This window comes from Neopelma chrysocephalum, unplaced genomic scaffold (genome assembly GCF_003984885.1).
Source record: "Neopelma chrysocephalum unplaced genomic scaffold, ASM398488v2 Primary Assembly neopelma1_60, whole genome shotgun sequence".
In the NCBI taxonomy this organism is placed as follows: Eukaryota; Metazoa; Chordata; class Aves; order Passeriformes; family Pipridae; genus Neopelma; species Neopelma chrysocephalum.
Window position 1 is genome coordinate 12,657,268 of NW_020897715.1, and position 26,180 is coordinate 12,683,447.

General features: G+C 45.5%; 1 protein-coding gene across 6 annotated transcripts in view; it reads right to left on the minus strand.

Moving 5' to 3' along the window:
* The window catches only part of LSAMP (limbic system associated membrane protein), a 1,005,382-nt gene that overhangs the window by 11,535 nt on the left and 967,667 nt on the right, over positions 1-26,180 (minus strand). For 4 of the 6 annotated variants that reach the window (XM_027681180.1, XM_027681182.1, XM_027681178.1 and 1 more), the window contains 4 exons: positions 23,886-24,020; positions 20,002-20,122; positions 18,903-19,051; positions 12,865-12,900 (listed from right to left, as the gene is read on the minus strand). In XM_027681180.1, the coding sequence (XP_027536981.1) occupies positions 12,865-12,900; positions 18,903-19,051; positions 20,002-20,122; positions 23,886-24,020 (441 nt within the window). Of the gene's footprint in view, positions 1-10,811; positions 11,057-12,864; positions 12,901-18,902; positions 19,052-20,001; positions 20,123-23,885; positions 24,021-26,180 lie in introns of those variants that run through there. The other 2 variants (XM_027681183.1, XM_027681181.1) reach the window with 2 other exon arrangements.

The window sequence follows — 26,180 nt, forward strand, 5'->3', positions numbered from 1 at the left end:
TCTCCCCAAGACCAGGTAACCCTAGCTGCATCCTTAAATTTAACCATGGGAAAAACAGAGCCATGCCACTGACCTTGGTGCTCCTACTCACCTGCATGCATGTAACGGCCCTGTATACTAGCCCTGCACAGAGAGGCTCCAGGACTCTTTTCCTGACACTTCTGGGAGAACTTCTATGTACGTTTGAGTGGGGATGCAGAAGGGTAGTGAGGCCCTTAAGCATGGGACTTCAGCGATTTCACCTGGTGCCTCACTCCTGAGGCAAACTCTCCCATGCAGCATGAAGTGGAAGAGTTGCTGCATGCTCTCATGTGCAGAGGACTGCAAGCTTGGCTAGCCCAGGTTTCACTAGAGAGGATAGGTATGTATGCTACTATACCGTAATTTTCCTGGTATAGCTGTAAAGTTTTTGTGTGTGTGTGTGTGTGTGTGTGTGAGATGGCTCAAATACTACTTCTACTCCTGTGAAGAGTGTAGAAAAGACGTAGCAAGAAGAATGGTGGGACTTGGATGAGATGGCAGAGGGAGAGGGCAAAAGCAGGGTGCTGCTTCCACCCACAGCAAACCATACTCAGATTGCAAAGCCAAGAGCTGCTCTCTTCCTCAGAAACAGTCTGACTCTAGGAGAAGCATACCACAAGAAAAGACCTTTGCTGGGTCAGTCCAAAGGTCTTTTCTAACTTTCAGTCCTGTCCCCTGCAGGTCTGGGTGAGGGCCAGCCAGGAGTAGTACATGGCCAGCATGGCATCATACTGGCCTGCCTCTGGTGCTTCAGAGACATCCCGAGCCAGCAGAAGCTGCACCCCTTGAGAGATTACATGAACTTGTTTGGTCACTTCTGGACTGCCTGAAAACTTCCATATCCACAATCTCCCTTAGCTCTTTAAGGAGCACGGCAGCAGTCAGCTGCCAGCAATGACATTATGGCCACATATTAAATTTGGGTGCTATGTTCTCCTGTGACTTTAGGACCTTGACATTAACAGGTGGCCTGGCACACCACCTGCTACTAATTGCTACCTGAAGTGGCTTGATTAAAACTGTCTCAGTCACTCCTTGCTCTGCAGTTTCCTCTGCTGATTACAGGAAAGCCAGGCTAGGAAAACTGCTCAGTGTGGAAAGAATTAGCTGGAGTGTGTTCAGATCTTCCTAGGAAGGGGAGAGATGAGCTTTTTGTCAAGAAAACTGTTAAGAAAGAAACTACCCAGTGTTGAGAGACTGGTGACCATGGAATGCTCAAGTCCTGAATCACAGAACTGCAAGTCTCCCCACTACACCTGGGGCACAGCTCTTACTGAGCCCTCAGTGAATGCTACTTCGGCAGCTGAAAGGAGCACAGTTTAGTTGTGAGAGGACTTAGTCTGTCACAGAGGATGCACCACTGAAGTCTCAGTTGCTGAGGCCTTTTGGGGCATCATACTAAGACTTGCTAGATGCAGAAGTCACTTAGAGAGGGGCAGATTTCTGGGGCCCGATCTTTCTCTCCCTGCCTACAAGACTTGAATTTATAGTGCTACAAGGCACTGCAACACACACAGATTCAGCGCCAGTGTCCAAGGTCAGAAGGCTGCTTGGTAGGCCTGTACCTGCCCTACCTCATGGCTAGTGTTGGCCCTTTAAAGCCTACAGTGCCCACTGAAGGTTGGGGGCTGCATGAGGAGGTGATAAATACATAAGTGCATCTGGGAAGAGGCACAGGAAAAGACTGCTGTGATGAGAGATATAAGAAGGGGGCAATATGGACTGAGGTGATAGGATGAGCCTTGCACTTGTACCAATGTACAGCAGAGGAAACAATGCCAGGGAAGGTCTTCAATTGAAATGGCAATATAGGAATGCTCAGCTCAGGACATGGGAGGAGAACAAGAGGAGGAGATGCCAAGGCAGTGTGAGGATGGTGAAATGTAGGGCTTTATGTAAGCACACAGGTTGGATAGGTAATGAAAACAGGTCTTGGGAGAAGGGGAGATAAAGGAGGAAATTAAGCCCTGATCAGGCATAGGAAAGCAGGGATAGAGGGAGACAGGTAGGGGGACTGATGGTGCTTATCGGAAGAGGGCATTAGTACCAGGACTGCAAAGACGGGCAGCCAGTACCAGCCCGGGCTCAGAACTGCAAAAGAAAAAGTGGCGTTTCCTAAGAGCTGTTTAGATATGGATGTGGTGCTCAAACGCCGACAAGCAGGTGGGAGAAAGGGCAGGAGCAGCGGGTGGAGGAGTGCTGGCAGCGCTGTGGCATCATGCAAGCGAACCGCACTCGCAAACTCCCAGTCTGGCACCTTTCCTTCCCCGGCGGTCTCGGCGGTCTCCCCGCAGACACTCAGCAGCAGGTCCGGCCGCTCCCCGCGGGTCCCTCCCTTCCTCCCTCTCCCCCTCTCTCTCTCCCTCTCTCCTCTCCCGGCCACAGCCCGCGGCCGCCGCCGCCAATCCGCCGCTCCTTCCCCGCGAGGTGGCAGTCGAGGGCCACGAAACCCCAAAACTGCGGGCGCTCCTCCCTCGCGACCCCAGGCAGCCTCCGGACTTGAAATGGCATGGATAACCCCGGGAACAACAGCCGGGGTCAGGGCGGCTCCGCATACCCGCCCGGTAAAACCCCGGGTCCCGCCCGGCAGAGCCCCCGCGGGACCATCCTGAGGGAAAGGTGCCAGCCCTGCACGCTCCGAGCCACTGCTGCCCCAAGCAGCACCCTACGGCCACGTTTATGTGGCACGGAATCTGATCCCTCACCAGCCTGCATCTCTCCACAACCACCATGCATCAGCCTCCCTGGTAACACCCCTTTGGGGGGCAGATCTGACCTGCGGGTTGATTGTGACCGTGAAAAACATGACCACTATGGCAGCAGAAATTGAGGTTGCAGGGGGAGGTGGTGAAGTTTGTAAATCATTCTACTTATTATTCTTATTATTCTTATGATGGGCCCCTGGCATAAGAATGACATGGACCCGTTGGACTGAGTCCAGAGAAGGGCCATGAAGATGCCCAGGGGGCTGGACTACCTCTCCTAAGGACCACCTAAGACAGACTGAGAGAGTTGGGGTTTTTCAGCCTGGAGAAGACTGCAGGGAGACCTCACTGCAGCCTTCCAGTAGCTAAAAGGGGCTGACGAGCTGAAGAGGGAGTTTCTGTAAGGGCATGTAGTTGTAGGAGGTAAAGGTCTTAAACTGAAAGAGGGTAGACTTAGATTGTATATAAGGAAGAAATTCTTCACTATGAGAGTAGTGAGTCACAGAAGCTGTGGATGCCCTATCCCTAGGTGTGTTCAAGGCCAGGTTGGAGGAGACTTTGAGCACTGTGGTCTAGTGGAAAGTGTCCCAAGGCCACAGCAGGGGACTTGGAACTAGATGATCTTTAAGGTCCCTTCCAATTCAAGCCATTCTATGATTCTACTTCCTCCACACAGATACTTCTCCTTCTGTCTCCTCACTCCCTCCAGCTTCCTTTTGTAACACCAACAGGGCCCATTAGAGAGGGAGATGGAGGCTGTGGCATGACATGTAACCCTTGCTCAAGAGGCCAGGTGTGTAAGCAAAGCCACAAGTTCACCAGGTTGCACAGAGACATGCCTCCAAATGTTGTAAGCACCATGATCATCACCATAAGAAACTGAACCCGTGACTTTCAAGATTCCTAACACAGACCTTTAAAAACAGCCATTTGAGTTGCAAGCAGAAAGCAAATACATTCCTGGTCCGAATCCAGAGGGAAAAAATCACCCATCCATCTACATGTTTCACACCCATATTCACCGATATAAAATATTCTACTGGCTCTTGGGTCCCATCATCTGAGTAAACTGAAATGCGGGCAGGAGAAGAGACAGCAGGTGGCAGTTTTTCTCATATTTACATTAACAAGACACCAGGGCTTGATATGTCTGTAGTGCTGATGGAGGAGAGCCCACAGAGGAGTTTCTGGTTCCTTGTTTGCTTTGGGGAATCTGCCCTTGGGATCCTGTCAAAGAGCATGGGGTAACACCTTGTGTTAGAGGGCAATCAGTCCTGATTAGTTTCGGAATGGAAGTGAGCCAGAAAGCAGCATGGGATGGGCTAGGAGAACTTGTCTGCGATTGGAAGGAAGGAGTGATGGTATAACAAGTATAGCTAGCCTGCTGTTTTTCCAAGTGCTGCTCACACTGACTGGCTTTGGGCTCCATGCTATTGACAGGCTGCCTCTACTTACAGCGAAGGCTGGAGCCCTGCTTCTTGAGTGAACAAAACCTCCAAAAATGAGGGAGGGATGGGGAACCCCCCCCACACCTCTAACGGAGAAGGCACGAGGGAAAGAGGATATAGAGGATGTGCATCATACAGGTGTCTCTATCCTCTCATTCCCTGGGGCTTGAAGGGGGTCTTAGGGTTTACACTTGCCAGATTCTGAGCAGGAAGTAATTTTTCCTAGTCTGTTGACTCTCCTGCCAGGGCTTCAGAAGATGAAATCTTTATTATCATGGAGGCTTAAAAGGGAGGAATACTGTTAATTCCATTTTCAAGGTCATACTTTGAAAGTTATTAATTTCTTTCTTCCAGGGCTTTGCACTCTACTCTGAGGCTTTAGGGATTACCAGCTTCTACTTACTAGGGTTCATTTGGGGCTTTTTTCTTACTCCTTTCTTGTTCCTTCCCCCTCCTCCTTGAGAAAAAGATGCATTTTTTCCCTCCCTGTTCTCAGTGTTGAAACTACTTTGTTCATTGCCTGCTCGTTCCCCATTGTCACTATCAGTTCTGCTCCTGTAATTAAAACTCGATTGTGACTGCAGTGGCAATAGGCTGGCTTTCCTAGAGGTGGAAGTACCACTGTGTAAACTAGGGAGGATGCCCTCCAGCAACTCTCCAACAAGATTAAGGAAATGTCTCTGGTGTCTATCAATCTTTGCACTCGGTTTAATGTATTTGAGAATTTGCTCATGCTTTTTTAGCACTGAGCAGTTCTTCCCCATGTTTTGGAGCTCATTCATGGTGTACTAAGTACTCATCTATCACACCTTATGTCTGAGAGAAGATTCATTCTGTAATGCAGCTCACCCATCCTTCCCTAAGGTCTAAAGAATATCCCTGAAATTGTATTTCTCAGTGTCTTTCTGAGAAGGTCGTGGTGTTCAAGACTGGCTGCTTACACCATTTATCCTGAAGCTGGTTTACAGTAATCCTAGTCTAAAATTGAACTGTTATCCTGACCAGTGAGGCTGGTGGTAGCTAGAACACAACCTACATTTCAAGGTTACACAGATCTTTCATCATCAAGTCTGTCCCGTGTATATAAAAAAGTTCCAAGTTTTTTTCACAGCTGAAGAAATAGTTCTCCCACTCTTTCCATTTCCCTAGCAACTGGAGAAGTAAGAAAAAAAACAAACACAAAAAAACCCAACACTTGGCAAATGACTGATACAAAATCAGATACTTAAAACTGCATAGTCTTCAAATCACTTATTGAAGACTCTCATTCTACAAGCAAAACATCCAAAACCCCCACATAGCGCAGACTTTTTCACGGGCCATAATGGAGAAGATCTGAACTTTTTCTGCTTTTTACTTTCCTAAAATAAAGCAGTTTCTCCCCTGCTCACCTCTCAAGCATATGTGTAGGGCACAGAAGATCAAAGGTGATGCCAGCACATAACCTGGTGTCTTAATAGAGGACAAACAGCATAGCTCCCCTCATCCAGAGCACACACAGCTCTAGGAAGCAGGTTTGCTAATTGGAGGCTCTGGAACCTCTTGAAAAATTAATAGTTTCATCAGCTTCATGTCTGTTTGTTTATTTACTTCTTCTCTGCTATGGTTTCCTACAAGCTTTGCTGGATATATGGCATGGGAAAGATTAGAGTGGCTGTGGACAGAAATGAAGAGGGGGGGACATATCTAGGGGTGACTGGAGAGTGGAGCAGAAGGAGAACTAAATGGGGGTGGAGAGTGACCAGCATGCTTGAGGTTACTCTGGTACTGAAATCCAGTCATATTGCAGTCTCTGCCCTTCCTACCTTTCTCTAGTACCTGCAGTACAGTGTCCCCCCCCAGCCTGTCCTTGTGGTCTTCTTAGGGCTGTCACTCCTTTCTGGGTACTCCTTTGCAGTGAGCTTAGCAGAGACCAACCCTTGTCCCCATCCCTCCTTTCCTGGGAGTGGAACAAAAAAGGAGGAGGTTTAAGCTAGCCTTTGTCAAAGGCTGCTTCTGAACAATGGGCAGTACAGGGCCTCTATAATACGAACACTCTTAACAAGCCTTGTGTGCTCCTTTCAGCATTTCAATGAGTTAGAGATGTCATGAGAATCAAGCTGGGCCCACAGGCTGGTGTATGTCCTTAAAGTGTGGGGTCTAAGTAAATATTGCTTTGTGTTCTCATCAATGTATGGATATGTCTGTGTGTTTGTAATTCCAGAGTGAGACTCCTGGTCACCTTAACACCCTAACAGTGCAAGCATGGTTTTAATACCTGGTCCAGGCCTGGGAAAAGCCAGAGCAGAAAGCCATTGTGGCTTCCCACAACCCATTCCCAGACCAGTAATTAAACGGGGAAAGTTAATACAGCTTACACAGGCAGCTGAGTAGGCCTTCAGCTGGATGAGTTGGAGGAATGAAAAAGATGCTGGAAGCTACTCCTGTTCCTCCTTTAGATGTTCCAAGGTGCCTGGAAATTGCTTGCTGGCTATGGGATGTTAGTGCATAGGGTGCCTATGGTGCTTAGGAGTGTAAGCACGGATCACTGTGCCTGTGTACCTGCAACACCTACCGCAGAGGCTGCCTGACTGAACCTCGCTGGAGCTATGCTGGTTATAGCACATCCTTCTCCATGGCCTGACCCCGTGCTCCCGTCCATGCATCCACTCCCCAAACTGCAGAGGGACATGCAGGCAATGCTGGGGAAGGGCCAAGCACAATTCTCCTTTGCTCACCTTGCCACAAGGCCTCTCCCTTTTGCAGGGGAGCTCTGCTGTCAGACCTGCTCTCACACGGAAGGGAAGGCCTACCAGGAGCACTGTGCTTTTTCTGCAAGCCTGCTTTCTTTGGAATGGTTGGGGTTTTTCCCCATGCATCCCTCCCTCCCAAATCCTGCACCTCCCTTCTCCTTTCTGGTTGTTTTTGTTTTTACGGAGAGCGCTTAGACAGCTGTATTAATCATGCAAGCCCAGCCATGTGTAATGTGCTTTATCAACAGCAGTGCAGACACTGAATGGCAACTGGTTCACAAGCAGGCCCGGTGCACTGCCTGAGCTGGGAAGATAAACCTGCTGCTTCCCAAACCAACTTACCGTCATGCGTTAGTGAATGGAGAGACTGTTCACTTAGGACAATAACCAGAGGGGAGGCCAACTTGCTAGGAAAATTCTTGAGTGGTTTACACTGGAAATGGAAGGGGGGAAAGGGGGATGAAGGTGGAAATTACTCTTTGATTATTTTCTCACAGGGGCTGGAGGAATTTTTGTGTGCGTGTAAGGATTAAATCAAGACAACAGTGGCTGTTCTCCATCCTCCTCCTCGCAGCCCTCCACACTTGGGTTCCAGTCAGCCTGTATGGCAGCTCAACATGAGAAATAAGGAGAGCAAAAGGGAGAGAGCAAGTATTTAGGTACACCTGCTGTGTCTAAGGAGGAAGGTCCAGTTGATGACTTCAAAAGCTCATCTAACATACAGATGATATCAGACTGTGAGTGTCCTCTGGTCTGGGAATATCTGGCTCAGGAGGGTTATAGCCTGCCTGAGCTCTGTTCTGCAGGGTAATCTGTTCATGCTACAATGCTGACACTGCAAGTGTCCCTATCTGACAACTGATTTTCCACAGCAGTCGCTCTTCCATGGGTTTGTTTCTAATCTTGGCAGTTCAGTTGTGTGTTTTCTCCCCCACTAGTTCCACCCAACCTCCACTCTCCCACCTGACTGCTGTGCCCTGACCTCTTTTCCACAAGGTTGTCCTTTGTGGATGCAAAGCCACACCGGTGACTACACAGACCTTGAAATGCCTTCCCACTGCAAGGGCCCAGCTGAGAGAAATACCTTTCTGGGACTTCTAATCTCAGTTCCTACCCTCGGCTGGTGCTCTACCTCACTCACTGGATCCTCCACAGCACTGCTACAATGCAAATATATGCAACCCAAGGCTCATTTTGGAATAAATCAATCTAAATTAAAATTAATGAACAAAAAGTACAGAAACAGATCAAGCAATAAAGCCATTTCTCTTTCTTTCCCCCTGTGTTTCTCTTTTTTCTTTTAGAAAGTTCATTTCTTTTCTCTATACTTTTTTTGGTGGGGGGAAGAAGCAGACTGGTTTTTAATTTTTTTAAAGCAATCTCAACAAACAGAAGCTGTCTGTTGCTATTCAGAAAAACCCACCAAGCAATGTTGGTAGCTGTAGTAACAAATAATTCTTGGCATTTCTATTTTCCCTAAGATGCTGTTTCTGGCTACATCTATACTACCCCCTCTTGGAAGACACAATCATCACCTTTGACTTTGATATTACTCACTTTAAACCACACAGTCAAAATAAAATACAGTGCTATCACTTGCCTTGTACCTATAAAATAGCAAGAAGCATTTAATATTATATTGGCTGCCTGCCTTCATCCTGTCTTGTCCTTCCTCTTCCCTTGGCCTGAAACCCCCACAGTCCTGGCACCCAGTGGGCAGCACCGGCAGGGACAGACACTGACTGATCAGCAAGAGAAGCTTGGTCTGTCTGAGCATCCACTCTGCAGAGCCAATCCCTTCTGCACTCCCTAAATGGAGAATGAGTTCTTTGGAAAACCTGGTTGGAACCACGAGTGAGAAGCAAGGAGAATCATGAGTTGCACTTCCTGCCCAGGGTCACGGGCATTATCAGCTGCCAAAGCGAGGCATGCTCTGAGTAGTCAGGCACACATCACTGTGGAGTGACCAGAACAGCTGAACTGTGGCCCTCAAATGCCTTAGAATTTATGGAAATACCAGATTTGCACATGGCTCTAAATATGCCCTCCTGTGCTTGGTCCCTATGACCATTATTTTCCCCTGCTCTTTATTTTTTTCTCTCTTTCTCTGTCAGGATCACAATCAGGCAAGATTGTCTATTTTGGCCTGTTCATGCTATGGCTTCCCCAGCTCTGCCAACTAGTTTGTTTCAAAGGCTTGAAGGCTTGGATTTTCACTGACCCGTTCTTGGAGCTCAGAATGAGGAAGCACCCTCTGACCTCAGTGAAGAGAATTCCAGAGATGGATGGGTTCTTTAGCTGGTTGTATTGGGAGGGCTGGATTCTGCAGACTGTTCCCACACCACTGCCTAGTCAGCAAACCCCCATAACATGTTAATCCTTTACAGTCTGTAGTCTCGGTTGTAAAACCTCATGCTTCTCTCCTTAGCTTTGAAATACTCAGATGTCCATCTTTCGAGCAAAGCAGACCCCGCTGACACAAGAGCTGCAGGCTCAGCAGAACTGGCAGGGTCATGCACTAGAGAAAGTGAAAGGGGAGCAGGGATGGGTGGAGGTCACCACTGCAACAGGCGAGCTTTCTTCTCCACAGCCAGGACCTCCATAGAGAGGAAAGAGGACTGAGAGAGTATTAGAAAGAAAGATGCTCTCTGGTCATCAAACCCAAATGAACATCTCTCTCCCCCAGCTCCCACCCACCTGATGGAGGCATTAGTGACAGTACAGGCTACAATGGGCTACAGCTAAATGGAGACTATCTACAATCTACAGCCATACAGGGTCATTCTCCGATCAGTGCACGTTTTGGCAGAAAGACAGAACTGGTCATTCTCCTTTTCCCTCCCCCTCCACTAATTGCTAACATACTACTGCAATAAGTCTTTTGTCAACCAGTTGATGGCCATGACTTTGTTCAGGCCCCAAAGACTGACACGCTTGTTGTCCTTGAGCAGCTCTGGATGTGCTCCTTTCTGGGAAACAGCACATCTCCCTTGCAGAACTCCCAGGGCATCAAGCTAACCATGCTGAGAAAGCCTCTAGTTAGCCTGTGGTAAGCCCTCATCACAAAACTCCTGTGAGGAAGACTCACAGGTTTTGAAGCCCATTAGTCTGGCTAAGCCATTCTAAAATGTGGACACTAGGTGACATTCACAGGGGAGGGACTCTATGTTCAGAGGGCTGAGGACAAGGGACAATGGAGGACAAGGATGGATCTAGTGCTGTAATTGTATCAGAACCCTTAGAGCTTCAACAGTGACCACACTTGCTCTGTCATTGGCAGATCTGATGGGGAATGAGCAAATTCTCCTTTTCAAGAAGAAAAACCCTTTTGAAAAGGCACCTGATGATGCAGTAAGGCCTCTGCTTTGTGACAGCCAGGTCTTGTGTCAGCCCATTAAACATGATGTTACAATGCAGACACGAAGATGTGGCATCATCGCAGAAGACATTTCAAGGCATTTGAAGTGCCTGGCTGCAAAATTAAGAGGGCTAGAAAATTTACTGAAGGACAATTCAGTTGAGAGCTGAATCAGCTGGGCTCCACCAGCCTTTTAGGAAACTGCCTCATGAAATTCAAGTCCCATTTGTTTAGTTGAATGAGCTGCTTCTGAGTCTCCAGCCTGCCTGAAAGCAAGATATTTCCACAGCAGCTAGCTAATGATAGCAGTGCTCTTCATCTCAAAACATCTTCCTTTTAAATTAATGCTCAAAGCCCCACAGGGCAGGGAAGTGTTACTGAGGATTAAGAGAAATAGAAATTAAGGGAAAAACAGGAAGAAGGCTGTGAATCTGGACATTGAGGAGATGCTTATTTGAGAGCTGTGGACTACATCTCAGAAAATCAACTCATAGAGAGGAAAAGGTCTAACAAGAAAATTTTATGCCCAAGGTTTCTTTGAAGGTGAACAGCAAAGTAAAAGCACATGTTGAGATAAGCACTATCTGTGCTGAAGGCCCACACTGCAGAAGCTGGTAGGGGCTTTCAGAATACAGGTCCAGAGTATTTAAACTCTACTTTCCCCCTCTGCAAAATCCTCTAGGTGTGTCCTGGGTCACTGGAGATATACCAGCATTTGGTACCACAAATTCCTGGAGACTCCTCACAGAAGTGATGTCACACCAGGATGTCCTTCAAGATGATCTCAGGAGACTGGAGAGCAGTAAAAAAATAACAGCTTCAAAGAGAGAGAGGGTAGTGTTTTAAAGGATTGACTAAAGCTGTGCAGGATGGCCTTGGCAACTTGATTAGGAGGTGTATTTGTAATGGGAATCCTGGCCTTGCTTACTCACAGATTTTGCTTTATCATTTAGGTTAATAGGCTACTAATTCAAAACCAGCTGTAAACAGGACTGCCTATGAAAAAAATTAACACTGCCTGCCTGTGGAATTTAAGGATATATAATAAAAATAATCATAAAAACAAAGAACCCTGGGTTTTTCATCAGACAAAAATATTTGTCATTGAAAATTCTGCTTAAAAAAAATAACATCTAAAATTGGAAAACTCCTCAAAACCTTATATCCTAAGCAGCCTCAGCAACTTTAATTTCATATCCCAGCACAAGTTTCATTTGCAATACATATGATAATGGTGTTTAATTGGATTTATTTTTCCACACTAGGTTCCCAATGGCCTACTTTACTCCTTTTCTCAGCTCCTTGAATGTTATTTACAAATCACTCTCTGGGATTTAATTTTAATGGTAGCCTGATTTCTACCTCTCCCCTCATTTTTTTTGTAGGTACTTTTCTTTAATTGTATTTGTGGATTTGCCTTTTAAATAGGCAGTTGTGACTACATCCTGAACATGAATAAGTTGCCAAGAGCAGAGCTTGATTTGAAAACGGCAGAGTGGTTAAATGGAGCATTTATTGTTCTTTTCATGGCAGTACCTGCAGGTGCTTTGTTCAAGCAGGTGCTCTTTTGCAAAACAACGTGGGTTCCTAATAACACTCTACCCCAAAGCTCTGCGCAGACATTACCAATTTAGGTCTCTGAGCATCCCATGAGTTGAGTGCATCTTCATCATATGGCGGTAAAACAAAGATACTGAGGAGCTCTAGGCCAAGATTTTTTTAAGTGAACGCAGGGACTTGCTGTCTTACTGTTGATTTAGTTTCAAACACCACTTTCAAATGCCGTAGCCTGCTTTCTGGAAATGCCTGGTCTCTGTGCTTTATCAGAATCTCAAGGTCACAACCAAGCCCCAAGTCTCATGTGGATGTTGGGGCAACAATGCCAGGACCTGAGGCATGACTGGGCAGCACAAACACAACATCCAGACTCTGTTTTCTGGTGGGAAAAACACATAGACTCTGTTTTGCCTTCACACCTTCTTCACTTGGAATAAAGCAGACAGTAGCACCTCGCCATGCCTCTTTACATGCTCTCTGCATCAAATGCAGGACTACGTGACTGGCAGACTTGGAGCAGTGTGACAAAAGATTGACAAAACAATGTGTTTTCCTGTGGATGCAGTTGCATCTAGTTGCACAACTAGAATGAAAAAACCTTCTGGCAGCATTTTCATTTTTAGCTTTTCACTTGTCCCTTCTACTGTCTCTGCAAAATTTTAGCTCTGCTTATACTTTTGATCCAAATCTGAACAAGTGGGCAAAGACAGCTTAGGATGGAAATATATATTAGGTGTAGGTCTGCAGACAAATTGAACCTCACTGAAAACTGTCCAGACCTGCATGACAACACGTCACTGCTCAAAGCTTGGCTAAAGGTTGGTTGTTGCTGTTCCATTGACTGTTTTTTTGAAAAGAGAGAGGGAAAGAGGAAGGATGAGGAAGGTGAGCAGAAAAGACAAAATGACATGTAAATGGAAAGGGAAAGCCCTTATTTTCCTGCATTTCTGAGCCATTTTGCCCATCACTAACTCTGAGCATTTGTCAGGATGACGGAGAATGACCCGGCTAAAGAGCTACTTCAACATAAAACATATACTGACCTGGAAAAGGATTGGGGAGTGTGGGTAAAACTCGTTCTAAGGGGGGAAAAAAAACAATAAGCAACATGCAGGAGAAAAGGACAAGCCACTTTTCACACCAAGCAAGCAGCAGATACAAACCTGATGGAGTTGTCCATCCCCAAATTAGATGAACTAGACTAGGTTTCATATACAGAACATTTTGCTAGCAACACACCTAATACACATCAACAACCCCTGGGACTGGGAGTCAGAGAGAAGTCATTTGAAAAACTAAACAAATAACAGCCACACAGCAAGAGGGATTAAGCATCTGCAGTGAAGGTAATTGGAGTTGATGGGCCATATCTTCCCTCTGACTTTCAAGACCACTCATGTCATCATTCTACAATTCTTCTTTCTGGAAGCTAGTCTTGGAAGAGAGGTGCACTGTGGAAGTCCTCCATGGGTAGTTGCTGCCTCCCCAGAACCTTCTCCACAATGGATTTCTTCCCAGTGACAGGTCCCCTGAGGATCTGTGCATGGGAGCAATCACCGTGCAGAATCCTTCTTTAGAGTTTTGTTCCTCAGAAAGGAACAGAGTTTTTGCACTCATCATAATCCAGTTGTACCCAGAGCCTGCTGTCTTGTTTATAGGGTTTTTACAACGTGTCCTCATTATATGTGACAGCAGGACTTTGTTGTACGTCACTGCTGACTTCACAGTTTGCTTCTTCCACAAAAGGATCCCAAAAGAATTGCACAGACAGTATCAGAGACTTCAGTCTGAGGCTAGCAGTGTTAGTAGTCTGAGGCTAACAGTAGTGTTAATTCTGCTTCACAGATGGTGCAGTTGATGCACAGAGCAAGGAAGCAATTTGCCCACGGTCAAATGCTGAACTGTTGGCAGAGCCGGGCATAGAACCAAGAATACAAGGTCCCCAGGCTTGACTCTCATCGCTGGGTCTCCTTTCATTGCCTTCATAACTTGCTGGATGCCTTGTACTAAGTTCCTACTCATGGACTGATCCATAGGTACACAGACATTTAGCTGCAACAGATGGTAGGCCTGGGACAATGAGTGGTCTTCTGACTTACCCGCTAAGATCACTGCTGATGGACACAGAGCTTGGTAGGATACGTCAGTAGTCCACTATCATTCTCTGATCAACCCAGGCCCTGCTATTTGGAGGCTAATGATCTTTATATTGTATCCTTGGTGCAAAGAGTAAGTTTCCGCCTCGCTGGAGCCCATAAGGATGTAGCAGGTCAGGCCGATGCCTGTGACACTGGCAGAACTTCTGCCCTCGTGGTGGTAATGGAGTTGTTTGAATCCACAGCAGGCACAGGGGAGATCAAATACAAGTCTAGCCTGGATCTCTGTGTTTATGTAGCAACAGGGGACTATTGTTCTGCGAAAGCAGGCTGTTGTGCTGACAAGACTTCCTTGTTATTTAGTTTGGTTAAATAACTCAACTCCCCTTTACCTTCTTCCTGCACAGCGGGCTACAGGCTGCACAGCATAAGCAGTTAAAGCAAAGCACTACGGCCTCATTATCATGCTGCTTTCTATTCAAGGACTCTACCTCTGTTCCCCTCACCCGCTGTGTGCTGCTTTTATTGCTCCACCCTGGCTCATTAGCAGTGTCTCAGCCTTGCCCCGTCTGACTGTCACCCCAAACCACTTTCCCTGTCTCCTGAGTCTCCCCGTTAGTGACAGCTGGGGGGAAGACACAGGGTTTGCACTAAGAACCACTAAGAGGGAATTCAGCCCCAGTTAACACTCCAAACCCTCACAGCAACCACTATAAGCAAATGCTCAGGCACAACAAAGTGTGGGCAGAGAGTTAGAAGGAGGGGTGTCAGCCCATGCAAATAACCAGGCTTGTGCCAGGACACTAATGAATAACGACAAGTTAGAGGCCAGTGCCAGCTCACTTTAGGAACGTGCCCCTCTGCAATCAAACCAGCTGGACTCCACCTGAAGCCTCTCGAGGAGGCAGGGGTGGGATCCCGCTTGCCACTGCTTGTAGTTGGTGCAGCCCTTGCCAGCGGCTGCTTCACCTCCGTGTTTTCTAATTCCCCAAAGTATGCAGATGATATGGCATCTGCTGAGGTGGCAGTCTCCTATAACTGAGACAACTCAGCCAGCAGGACTGCATCAGGATGTGCAGCACTGCTCTGTTGTCTCCTGTTTCATCCTATGGGAAGGGCTAGCTCTGCAGGAGGCAGAAGTCACTAATTTGGAAAAGCTTTCATTTCTTTTCTCTGCCTTGCTAGAATGCACCTGCTTCTGTGTGCCTGTGGTGGAGGTGTGTGGGCTTGCTTATACATCACACAGGTGCATACCTATGGATACATACTCACCTGCACATAAACCTACGTATCTGTGTTCCTACAACAAATGTGTATCTGCTGTATATTTATATATACATATATATATAAAAACATATACGCTTCTGGGTAGCACGGGTTAAGATACAAATGGTGACTTTTACTCATAATGCTTTTCCTAGCACTCTGTTAGATGAGTAAAACAAAAGGAAAACATGTTCCCTACCTCCTAATACACCTGGAGGTAAAACCCTTCCCCTTCAGTTGTGACATCACTTTTCACCTCTGTTGCTCTGTGATGGCAGCCCTGGCTTCGCCTCTCTGTCAGGTAATTTTCACAGAGATGTGTGTTACTGCCCCTTTCCTAGGTCTCACCATATTTTGTGCTTGGGGGTTACAAACCCGGCCCCTAGGCTCTACAGAGCTGAATCGACCTGCTGGCTCATCACTGCTGCAAAACATGGTCCTGCCTCCCAACTCCTCACACCCACAGATGCACGATACAGCTTTCTCTCTTGCATGGGCTTTAGTGCTTGTTGAGCCTGTCCATGAAATAATTCAGCTCAGAACAACAAAAGAAAACATTGGGGGGCATTCTGGGGAGATGAGCAGTAAAGCTCAGTTACCTTTTCACTGATTTATCAGGTTGATCTGGCTCAGTGGGTTGTCCACTGAGTAGCAGAATAAGTGAAACAACGAAACCAAGTGGCAGAGAGCAGGGTGAGCAAAAGGAGTGGGGAGGAAGGGATGTCAGCAAGCTATTAGATCGGTTGTATCATCAAACTGTACCTGAGTAGCCTCTCTGCAAACATATTCCATATTGCTGTTGAAGACAGGTTCCTGGGTAAGTTAAACCTTTGTTCTGGCCATTTTTTTGTTATTGTAAACTCAGTCTCCAGGAGTAAGGGGTATTAAATCTCTCCACCTACAGCAGGCAATCCTGCTGCTACATTCTTTAAGGAAGATCACTAGCTATCTATTCATACAGCTCAAGGGAGCTGCTTTTGTATTTTAATGCATCTTCTATCTATGACGTTGACATCTAAGGCACTCAGTCTCTCTGAGAGTTTTTCAGTGCTGGCTGAGATTTCATGAAATGGTAGTCACCCATTTTTCTCTACTGCTAAACTGTTCTTTCACATCCCTTTGCTAGCTCCCTGTCTGCCCTCCACCTCAGGCAAAGCTGCCAGTACCTCATTATTAACTCTCTGGTTGTTTCTTCACTTCTTGCTGCCATTCTTTTTTGTGCTGCAATGGGACACTGAGGAACCATCGCTGTACTTACCTCCCTAGTGGGATGTTGCTCTACAGTGAGCTTGTTCTCTATTTAAAAAGGAAATAAAATCTCTGATTCCAGGGATGAAAAACACTCCCAAGTATTTGAGTATCTGCTGTACCTTGCAAAAGCTGCTTTATTTTTCTGTCTGGGTATGTGGCTAGGAGTGTGCATTACCTGCTATTTCAGCTACTGTGTGATCACTACAGCACTTTTTTCATCTGGGCTTGTAGGTTTTTTTCAGCTGCATTCTTTATCTTTATGAAGCTGGATTCCTTTCACTCATTTCCCCCCTTTACCTTCAAAATACCATCTGAAGTCTGCCTGAATTTGTGTTTTTCTCTCTCTTCCTCTTTGCCACGCTAACTAGAAGAACAGATTTCCTGAAACATTATGAAGCAAGTGCACACTAAAGAAATAGGGATTAACCAAGCAACAAAAAACAAGTTAGAAAGAATCCACTGAAAATCATCAAATCTCTCTCAGCTCCTGTACCTCTATTCACCTGGCTCTTGTGAAGTTCGCTAGCATTCTCCAGCATAAATAGGCCTTGCATTTCTAAGGTAAAAATGATAAACAAAATCCAACAACTTGAAAGAAGGAAAGTGTTCTTCATACACATCAAAAGGGGGATAAAATAGGATCCTTGGTGCTGCAAGCCGTCTTTAATAGTTGCCACATCTCCTCCTGGAATAGTTAATGGCAACTTCGCAAGATTTCCTTGGGTCTCTTACAGGTTCTGCCACTCATTTTATGACCATGGGTAAACCACTTCTTCACTCTGTACCTTGGCTTCCTACTGCAAAACGGTGCTAATAACACTCAACCATTTCTAAATAACTTGTGATATTAAAATATTCATTGCTAGCAAATCCTTTGAGATCCTTTGAGGTGAAGTTCTGAAGTCATGCAAAATGCTTTTCTAGCAAAACTAACCCCCCAGCTAAAATCATATATGCATACATACACTATTGAATTTCATCTTATATTTTGTTTCAGTGATGCATTTCAGTTCATCTGTGTAACAGGAACCAAGAGAGAGGGCCAAATTTAGAATTCAGTCACAAATAATGGATTCTAAACTTAGAATTATATTAATATCAGCAAGAACAAATCTGGAGTATTTGAAAATTATGTTCCAGATTGCTGCCTGAGGATTTTATTTGAATCTCATGACAGTCACAAGACCAGGGTGAAAAGAATTTCAAAGTAGAAATTTGCTTTGTGTGCTGCAATGCTACAGGAAATCAAATATATGTTCTTTTATGATAATATCTGTTCTTTAGAAAATAACCTCCACAAAATACACTGAAATTTGCAAAAATTCAAACTGCCATGAAATAGATCCAAGGGTGGTAAACAGGGAATACAAATGGATTTATCCTTTTGCACTACCTCTGTTAAAAATAACCAAAACAAAACACTGTTTTTTTTACAGTGGTTTGATTAATCTGACCACACAGAGTAGATACTAGACTAAACTGCATCCCATACTGACTGCTTCACACAGCTTATCTTTTTTCTGTTTAAAAGGACATGCAGGTTATGGCATGAGTGTTTTAATTCAATTTAGGACCGTGCAAGGAATACTGCCATAATACTTTTGTGTCTACATGTCCCTCGTGTGAGTGGGTAATTTTGCTGCAGTCTATCTCTAGTGGCAATAACAACATGTGGTCCAAGTCTAGGCCTGGAATAGGGAACTGCATTTTGAATACACCACAGTTTGTATGGGTTGTACACGTGGATGGTAGGTGAGAAGCAGGGGCTTTGTTTACGGTCAGGTTTGAATCAGCTGCAAAATTCAGAACCGGCAGGTAATTCTGCTCTAGAATTTTGTCTAGTCCCAGATTCTGTGTGTTTACACTTACTAAGACAAACTTAGTAACTGAAAGGTAGCAGAATGAGATCCAAAGAATCTTATTCCATTTCATCTGTTTACCTTTCCCCCCATGTTCCCTCTGATATGCACGTTTGAAGTCATTCCGTCTTTTCTCATTTCTTTCTCTTCCATTTTCAAACCAATTTCTCTTTTTCTTGACTGTCTCTTGTTCTCCTCAGGCTCAGTGGCTAGTTCTCTCCATCTCTCTGAATTACTTGTCATTTCTCAGCTGTCACAGATCCTCCGAGCCCTGGCCTTCTGTCTACTTATTAAAGGGGCTGTCATTCTAAGGAGTTTTTTGTTTCCAGCTTTAAAACAAACATGCTTTTATTATTTTAACAAAATCTGACTTCACCAAAGCCAGTCAATCAAAGGGCTTGCTTGTAAACCTTTTAATTTGGCTGTGTTTGTGTTTCACGGCAAGTATGAACATGTAGGTATCTGAAGCAGAGTGCTGAAAGCCTCCATGGCTGCACGTTTGAGAGGCCTGGATTGTCAAGTGGATGCCTTCCTGAGTTTTGGTCACCATGTGCTTTCTACACAGCCTGGTCTTTGTGAGAGCCTCCCTTTACCCTCTCCCATACTTACTGTAAAGGTATAGGCTGGCATTTGTGACTCCCAGCTTGTTGGCAGCCACGCAGGTGTAGTTTCCATAGTGTTCCTCAGTGACGTTGGCCACCATCAGCAGAGACTGGCTCCCCGTGCTCTTTATCTCCAGACCATTGGCGCTGTTTATCCTGGGAAGGCAGAAGAAGAGGTGTAGAGTGCAATGGTAGCTGTGTATTGGGAAGGAAATCACTGCCCGGCAGGCAGTAAACCAAAGTCTTTCAGCCCAGCTGGAAGGGGAGGATAGAGGGAGCAGGAAGGAGATGTGAGAAGACAGAGATCAAAGAAGGCATGTATGGAAAACAGAAGGGAATGAAAGGAAGTAAGAGTGCAGTGGGGTGAAATGCCACCAGTAAGGCAGTGGAAAAGCAAAAAAAACAAGCGAAGGGAGGAAGCATTTTTCCAGCACAGACTCACACTGGAAATGAACACACCATGGCCAGCTGAAAGCTAGTACATACTTGAACAAAACGTGTTTAGTGAAACACACCAATTCATGTGTTCCAATATGTGCATATGCCAAAGCTAAGATACCCCTGAGCCTGTAATGTCATGTTAAAAACTAGGGTAATAACACAACCTTCTTAATACCAGGTAAATGCTCAGGTATAAAGGACAGATCCCTTTTCTCTTCTCATTTACTCTCATATGCAAATCTAAGAGGCTCAGGTCACACAGATGGGGGAATCACATCTCCCTCAGCAGCTCCTTCCCCTAGATGAAGGCACCTAGATTGGCATTACCTAATTGGAGACTAACACTACCTACCTTTTTGTCTGTAAAGTGGGCTACTTAATGCATGAACATTGTCTTAATTGTGTATTGGCCCATAGTTCACTTAAAGGGAAGAGCTCCACCCTCTGCACTTCCTTTAGCATCCCCAGCACAGAGAGGGACTGCATCCTCCCGCCTTGACCATGCTGGTTCTGCTGAGTCTGATGGGTCATTGTGACTCAAATGGGTTGTAAGGAGCAATTTGTTTGAGAAGAAGAGTTGGGGAGGACAATAGGTGATGCTCTAAGGATCTTCTATTGATTAGATGGAAAAGGAGAAAAGAAAAGAGGCGAGCTAAAGGTCTTACCTGGTATCATCTCTGTACCATTCAAAATCGGGTGTGGGCACTGCTGATGCCTCACACCGGAGTAAGGCTTGTCGTCCTGTGGCCGCTTCATTGCTCTTGGACTCTGTGATGGTGGGAGGGTCTGCAGGAAGGAAACATGTGGTCACTTCACGCACTTCCAGGTGTGACAAAACAGAAAAACTATGTCAGGGATGGCTTCCTCATGCACACTGTTCGAGCTAGTGGAGGCCTACAGCTGCTGCTTGCTGTGGCACATGTTCCCCCCTGCTCCTCTGCAGAACTCTTTGTGCTCTTTGAACTCTCCCTAATATACCACGTTAGCATCGCTCCTTACACGTGCTTCTCTTCAGCACTGCTGAATAAAATTCTGTCATAAATGCATAGGCATACACAGGCAGAGTTAAGGTTAATGATGGACTTCTGTAATTTATGAATATTTACCTATGGATCTTTAGTTCACATGGGCTCATCAGAGACAACATGAGAGAAAGACTTCATCAAGGGTAAAGGAAGACAGTAAAAGTAAAGGAATAAAGGAATTTAACACTAGCATGAAAATTATTTTCCGTACAAACTCTTTGTCTAATGCCAAAAGTATAATAAGCAAGGACTGAGGCAACATGTATGATATGGAAATACATTCACAGCTTAAAAGGGAAGAGCTTTAGGAGAAGCTGTGTGTGCAACTTTGAGAGACAGATAACTTGTCGAGACACTTCCCTTAGGTGTCCAAGGTTAAAAATCCTGCTCAAGTGTTCCTGGACATCATGCTTTGTGACAAGCTTCAAGAAGGCTTGCTTGTGACTGTTCTGCATGAAGCTTGCCCTCAGCCTAGCATGGTGTTCCCACCTCTGCTTAATTTGTAGCCATGGGCAAATCAAACTTGGAATACATACTGGTGGGCCCTGCTTGAGCTAGGTCTCAGTACTGGCTGGGTACCAGGTTGGGTAAGCACCACCATCTTCAATCCCAGTCCCACGTTCAAAATATTAAGCGATAAAGCTTTACACGTTAAAAGGCAGGAATATTTCCCCTTGGCTTCCGAGAGGGATCAAGGAATAAGTGCCTTGTCTCTCATCACGAATACTTCCACACCCTGAGATTACGGGACTGCAACTCAGACAGCTACTTTTCTGAGACTTGGGTTACCCTAAAGTGCGCTCTGTGTGTGCAGAGTACAGCTCTGCCGTCTGTGTCTGTCTCGGCACTGAAAGGCCAAAGAAAAAGACAAGCAAAATGGATTGTGCCAGTCAAAGAAAAAAAATAATTCTGTTTGGAAAATGTATGGAAGGAAATTTGTTTGTGAACACATTAGCCATCTCCATGTGATCCCTTTCCTGACCTTAATCGGGATTTTATGCAGGGCTTTAGGGATATTGCAGTGCGCCCTCTAACATCATAAATATTAATAAGTGTACATAAATAGGATCCTACATTCAAAGGCTGTGGGTTCACGCAAATATTTTATTTTGAAAAGGAGGAGGGATAATAAAAGGATAGTGAAGGTGATTTTTTTAACCATCCTCCTTTGAATTTTGGTTCAAGCAGTATATCTTTTTGCTGTCTAAAGTGAGACAAGACTTTTCCATTTCACTGAATCTGGCACAAGAGGTGAGTTACAGAATGAACAGGCACCTTTCTATGGGCCTAGAAAATGATCCCAGCAGGCATCTGCTCCCCAGCCTGCTGCCAGGCAGCCCTTGCTCTGAGCAGTCCCTATCTTCACCCCTTTAAAATGTTGCTGCAGTGCTCTCCCATGAGAAGGGGCAGATGGGAGCCCCGAATAAACCAGCCTATTGCACTCATAAAGCAGACACTCTGTGTGTAGCTATTTCCTGCCTGGGAAGCCAGGAGTGGGTTCCCTTTGGCTGTTTTCCTTTCACTCTTCTCTAGGCCTCAGTTTCCCTGTCTGTGATGTGCAAGGGCCATTACTCAGGAAGCCTGAAGGTGGTAGTGTGAGACCAAAGCAAAGCAAGATGCTCTCTCCTGCGGTCTGAGCTGACAAGCTACGTGCTCCACAGCAGATGATAAAAGATAGCCAGGAAGCTCCTTAGGTTGGGCAGGTCCCATTTTTCAAACTTACTTACTTTTCCCACTTTCTGCTACTTGTGGTGTTGTTTAAGGAAGCAGGTTCAGGAAAGATGTATGCAAATGTCTAGCTTTCATTCCTCAAACAGGACTGATTTTTTCCTGCACGGTCCTCATGATCTCTTAGATTTATTTCCCTTTCTTTCAAAGGAAAAGATCTGTCCTGATGGAATTTTAAGTTGCTTACATTACAAATTACACCACATATTAATATTACAATACTCTATCACATTATATTTTCATATATTCCAACAGTTAAAATGTTTAAGCTCTTACTGTGGCATAGTTATTATGTATTGAAACTAAGTCAAAATCAAACATTCTGACTTTATACAAACAATCTGTTTCAAACACATTAAAAGCATCGTTGAAATTATGTTTCACAGAAATATTTGAAAATATTAATTGGTTATCATGGAATGTCTCTGCTTTATAAATTCAGATGTTTTTGACAAGAAAAAACCCTCGACACTTTTAGTGCAGAAAATCTGCTACTACAGTTCATATTTATGCCAAATTTGTCCCATGAAGCAGCTGGTATTAAACCACTGCCACCCAGTTTCTAAGGGAATTATAAAAAACTGTGGATTCTGAAGATGCTGCAGGGAGCCTATAACCTTGACTTCTAAGCAAGACAGAAAAGCTGATCTGATGTGATGGCCCAAAGAGAAAAAAAGAGACAAAGAGCAAGAATGGTATTAAAAGGTGCTATAATCACCTGTGGTGTCAAATTAAGACTGGGATGGGCTGAAACACTTACTGCCATCAGGTCTCTGCCCCAACCCACTCCCTGAGAGTTCTATCTGTGAATCAAGGCCATGAATATGCACCCTGAAACATGCCTGTAATCATCTCCAATTGCAATTTAAGGTAGTAATCTGGTGTATAAAATGAAGAAGGTCAAGAGACGATGTATCTCCTATTCATCCATCCCTGCTGCAAAGTTTTTAGCCTCCAAGTGAGGAAATAGAACAGGTAGATGCAGATATTCACGTTAAATCACTCCAGTGCCAAATATAAGCTGTGCAAGCACAGAGGTGGACATATACACGCGTAGGATTATGCGAGTAACATCAGTCTGAAATATCTTGTGTCACTGAGAGAGGAACAGTCCAGCTGAGTGAAGTGGACATCTGTCTAAGCGTATATGGGCAATGGGATCCAGGCCCCACTCACACAGGTGTGGATGGAAGCCACATAGCTAACTGTGCCTCTCAGTGCTTTTAGGTGGACTGCTGTATCCTTTCTGTATTACATTGGTGCATGGAGGGTCTCTTAGACAGAGTTTGAAACCAGCACAAAATTAAAGTTTTTGTACCCTCTCCTTAACACGTGCCTCTACCGCATATCCCCTGGGCTGTGATACCTGTGAAGGCACTGCTGAGATGGCTGGGTGCAGGGAGGCGTGTGTTTGCTCTGAGCCAGCTGAACCCTCCCTTATCTCTCCTTGCTGCCTTGCTGAAGCTTCTCTTCACGCTACTGTTCACCCGAATATCAATGAGTGAAAACAAGGCATTGCCAGCGTTTCTGAGGGGAGAGACAGGGGCAACTCACAGCTCCTCTCTCTCTCCCTCTCTGTTTCTCTCTATCCCCCCAGCCCCCCCCCGTCTTATATATTACCGTGTTTAATTCACAAACTATACCCTGTGGCAAGTGTGTGCAGATAGTTTTCTCAGCACCCTCCCTTTCAGATTGTATAATATAAACCCAGAAACGCTTCTCTATTTATCCTGAAGTGACCCCCGCCTGTGGGCAAAGTTGTCCCCGTTGACCTGTTCCAGCTGCAATGTACTCACAGTTCACAGTGACCCGGACTTGCTTGACGTCTGCTGAGGCAACCTCGTTGGCAGCTTTGCATTCATACTTGCCCGACTGCTCTCGTGTGATACCCAGGATCTCCAGATACTCTTCCTCGCCTTCGAACTCTCTGCCTGGTAGTGCAGAAAAATACAGGGGATGGTTCTGTTACGCTTTCAGATTTGGGAAACCTCCTGCTGAATAGCTATGGAGGAACAAACACAACAGGGATTCTGCAAATAAGCAACAGTCATGAGCGATTTAAAAGTTATTTCAGAAGCCATATCAGCAAGATACTAGCATTTTTATTAGTTATGGAAAACTGAAAATCTGGAAGGAAGCATACAAGTAGTTCCAACACATCCCATCTCACAGGCTGCCCAGGCCAAGAAGCAAAATCTCCACCATTTGAGATCAGATAAGTTCACTAGTGTGATGGCTGAGCACCAGGAGAGGTTAGTCAGACTGTGGCTGATTGCTACTTTAAGCAGGGCTAGCTGGATCCTCAGATGTGGTGGTGTTTTGTCAGCACCCTTTTCTCCACTGCAAAACTGTGAAAAATGTCCTTCTGTCTCTCAGAGCAACTACCACCCTTTAGTGCCATCGATCAGATCAAGATACTATTAAACACAGCCCAACTGAGAGAAACAAAGTGTAATTTGATCTGTGGAGACCAATAATCATCACACATCCCTGATCTACTGTACATATGAAATGGACATATTTAAACTGTGCTGCCTCGCTAACACACTTGTGAAAACAGCAGCTTGAGTGTCAGTTGGGGTTATGAACGGGAGCAGGAATCGGGAGAGGTCTGTGGCCTTGCTTTTAATTCACTGTGCGACCTTGAGTGAGTCAGTCCTTCTCTCTCCCTCTGCAAACTGCAGCAAATAGCCCCCCCTCTCTCATCACCTCCTGGTCAGAGAAGGGCGGTGAGGTTAACCCATGTAAAACACATTAGATTCGTTGGAGGAAAGTTGCTACGGAAGCATGAAATATTAGGATTGTTATATCTACTCTATTCCTTCCAAAAGCAAAGTAAGGCTCCTCTTGGAAAGAATCTGAACTACATTCGTTCCTCTGCGAGGGCTGTGAGCACTGCTCTATGGAATGTGGAAGCACCAGCCCGTGTATGTGTATGTTTGGAGAAAGCATCCCCCAACCCTCAAAGGGTAAAAGACAGATTTAAAAAAAAAAAAAAGTCACCTCACAAGGTCTCATGTACAGGTTCCTCAGAGAACAGATTTTTCCAAAGCAAGTCTCTGCCCAGAAGACATTTTTTGCTCAGCAGGTGCCGAGCACTTCTGAAACCCTGCCCACTTCACTAAGTGCTTACAGTTGTTTGATGGAGTTCAGATAGTGCCTGCAAGGATGGGGCTGTTCCCCTTGGCTTATGGCACTGTGTGAAAGCAGTGGGTAAGCTCTGTCTTTGGAGCTGAAGTTCCCACGGAGCCACCTGCAATGGATCCCACAACAGAGGCACAGACTTGCTGCCGCATGTTGGCCAGGTCAGGCTGGCCACACACACTGACAATGCCAGTTTCATGCATTTCCCTCCTGCATCAGAGAGGGACTTTAGAAACTTCAAAATCTGCTCAGAACTCTGTCCCTTACACAATTATTTTTGTCTTTTTTATTTTCTTTTCCCAGGCAATTTTCAGAATCATTCAAGGGGAAAACCACCCCCCGTCACGGAGACTCAGTGTGAAAACAGCAGTGTACCTATTAAACTCATGTAGTGACGAGGTCTCCCCTCTCTTTCAGCAGGGCTAACCAGCAGTCCCTTTTTTGAGCTCCTACCACATGTTCAGGTGAGTGGAAATCTCATTGCTATGTCTAAAACTTACACCTGCTTTGGTTTTTGTATCCCCTGATAGCCTGCTGAAGGGCCTTCCTGCATGGGAGCAACATATTGTACAAAGGAGGGAGGCAAAGTTGGCTCCTTTTGGGCACCTGGTGCTCTGGGACATGGCTTTCAGTCCTCTGCTGTGCACTGGGGCTGATGCTGTGGAAAGTCAGTGGAGAAGGAAGCAAGGAGGGATTTTCACACGTGTTTTTTATTGCTGTAACTCATGAATATGTTACGGAACCCTGTAGGACCAAAGTTAGGTCAGTCACAACACTGTGGAAAGGACTTCTGTCACCACCTAACCCTTTCCCCAACCTCAAGGCAGGACACATGGGTCATGTCGGGGACACAGCCATCCTCTGTCCTCCAGCAGCAGCCACTACAGACAATCTGTTCCTGTGCTTTGCTGTCCTTACCCTGAAGTTTCCCTGAAGTTTGACCTGAG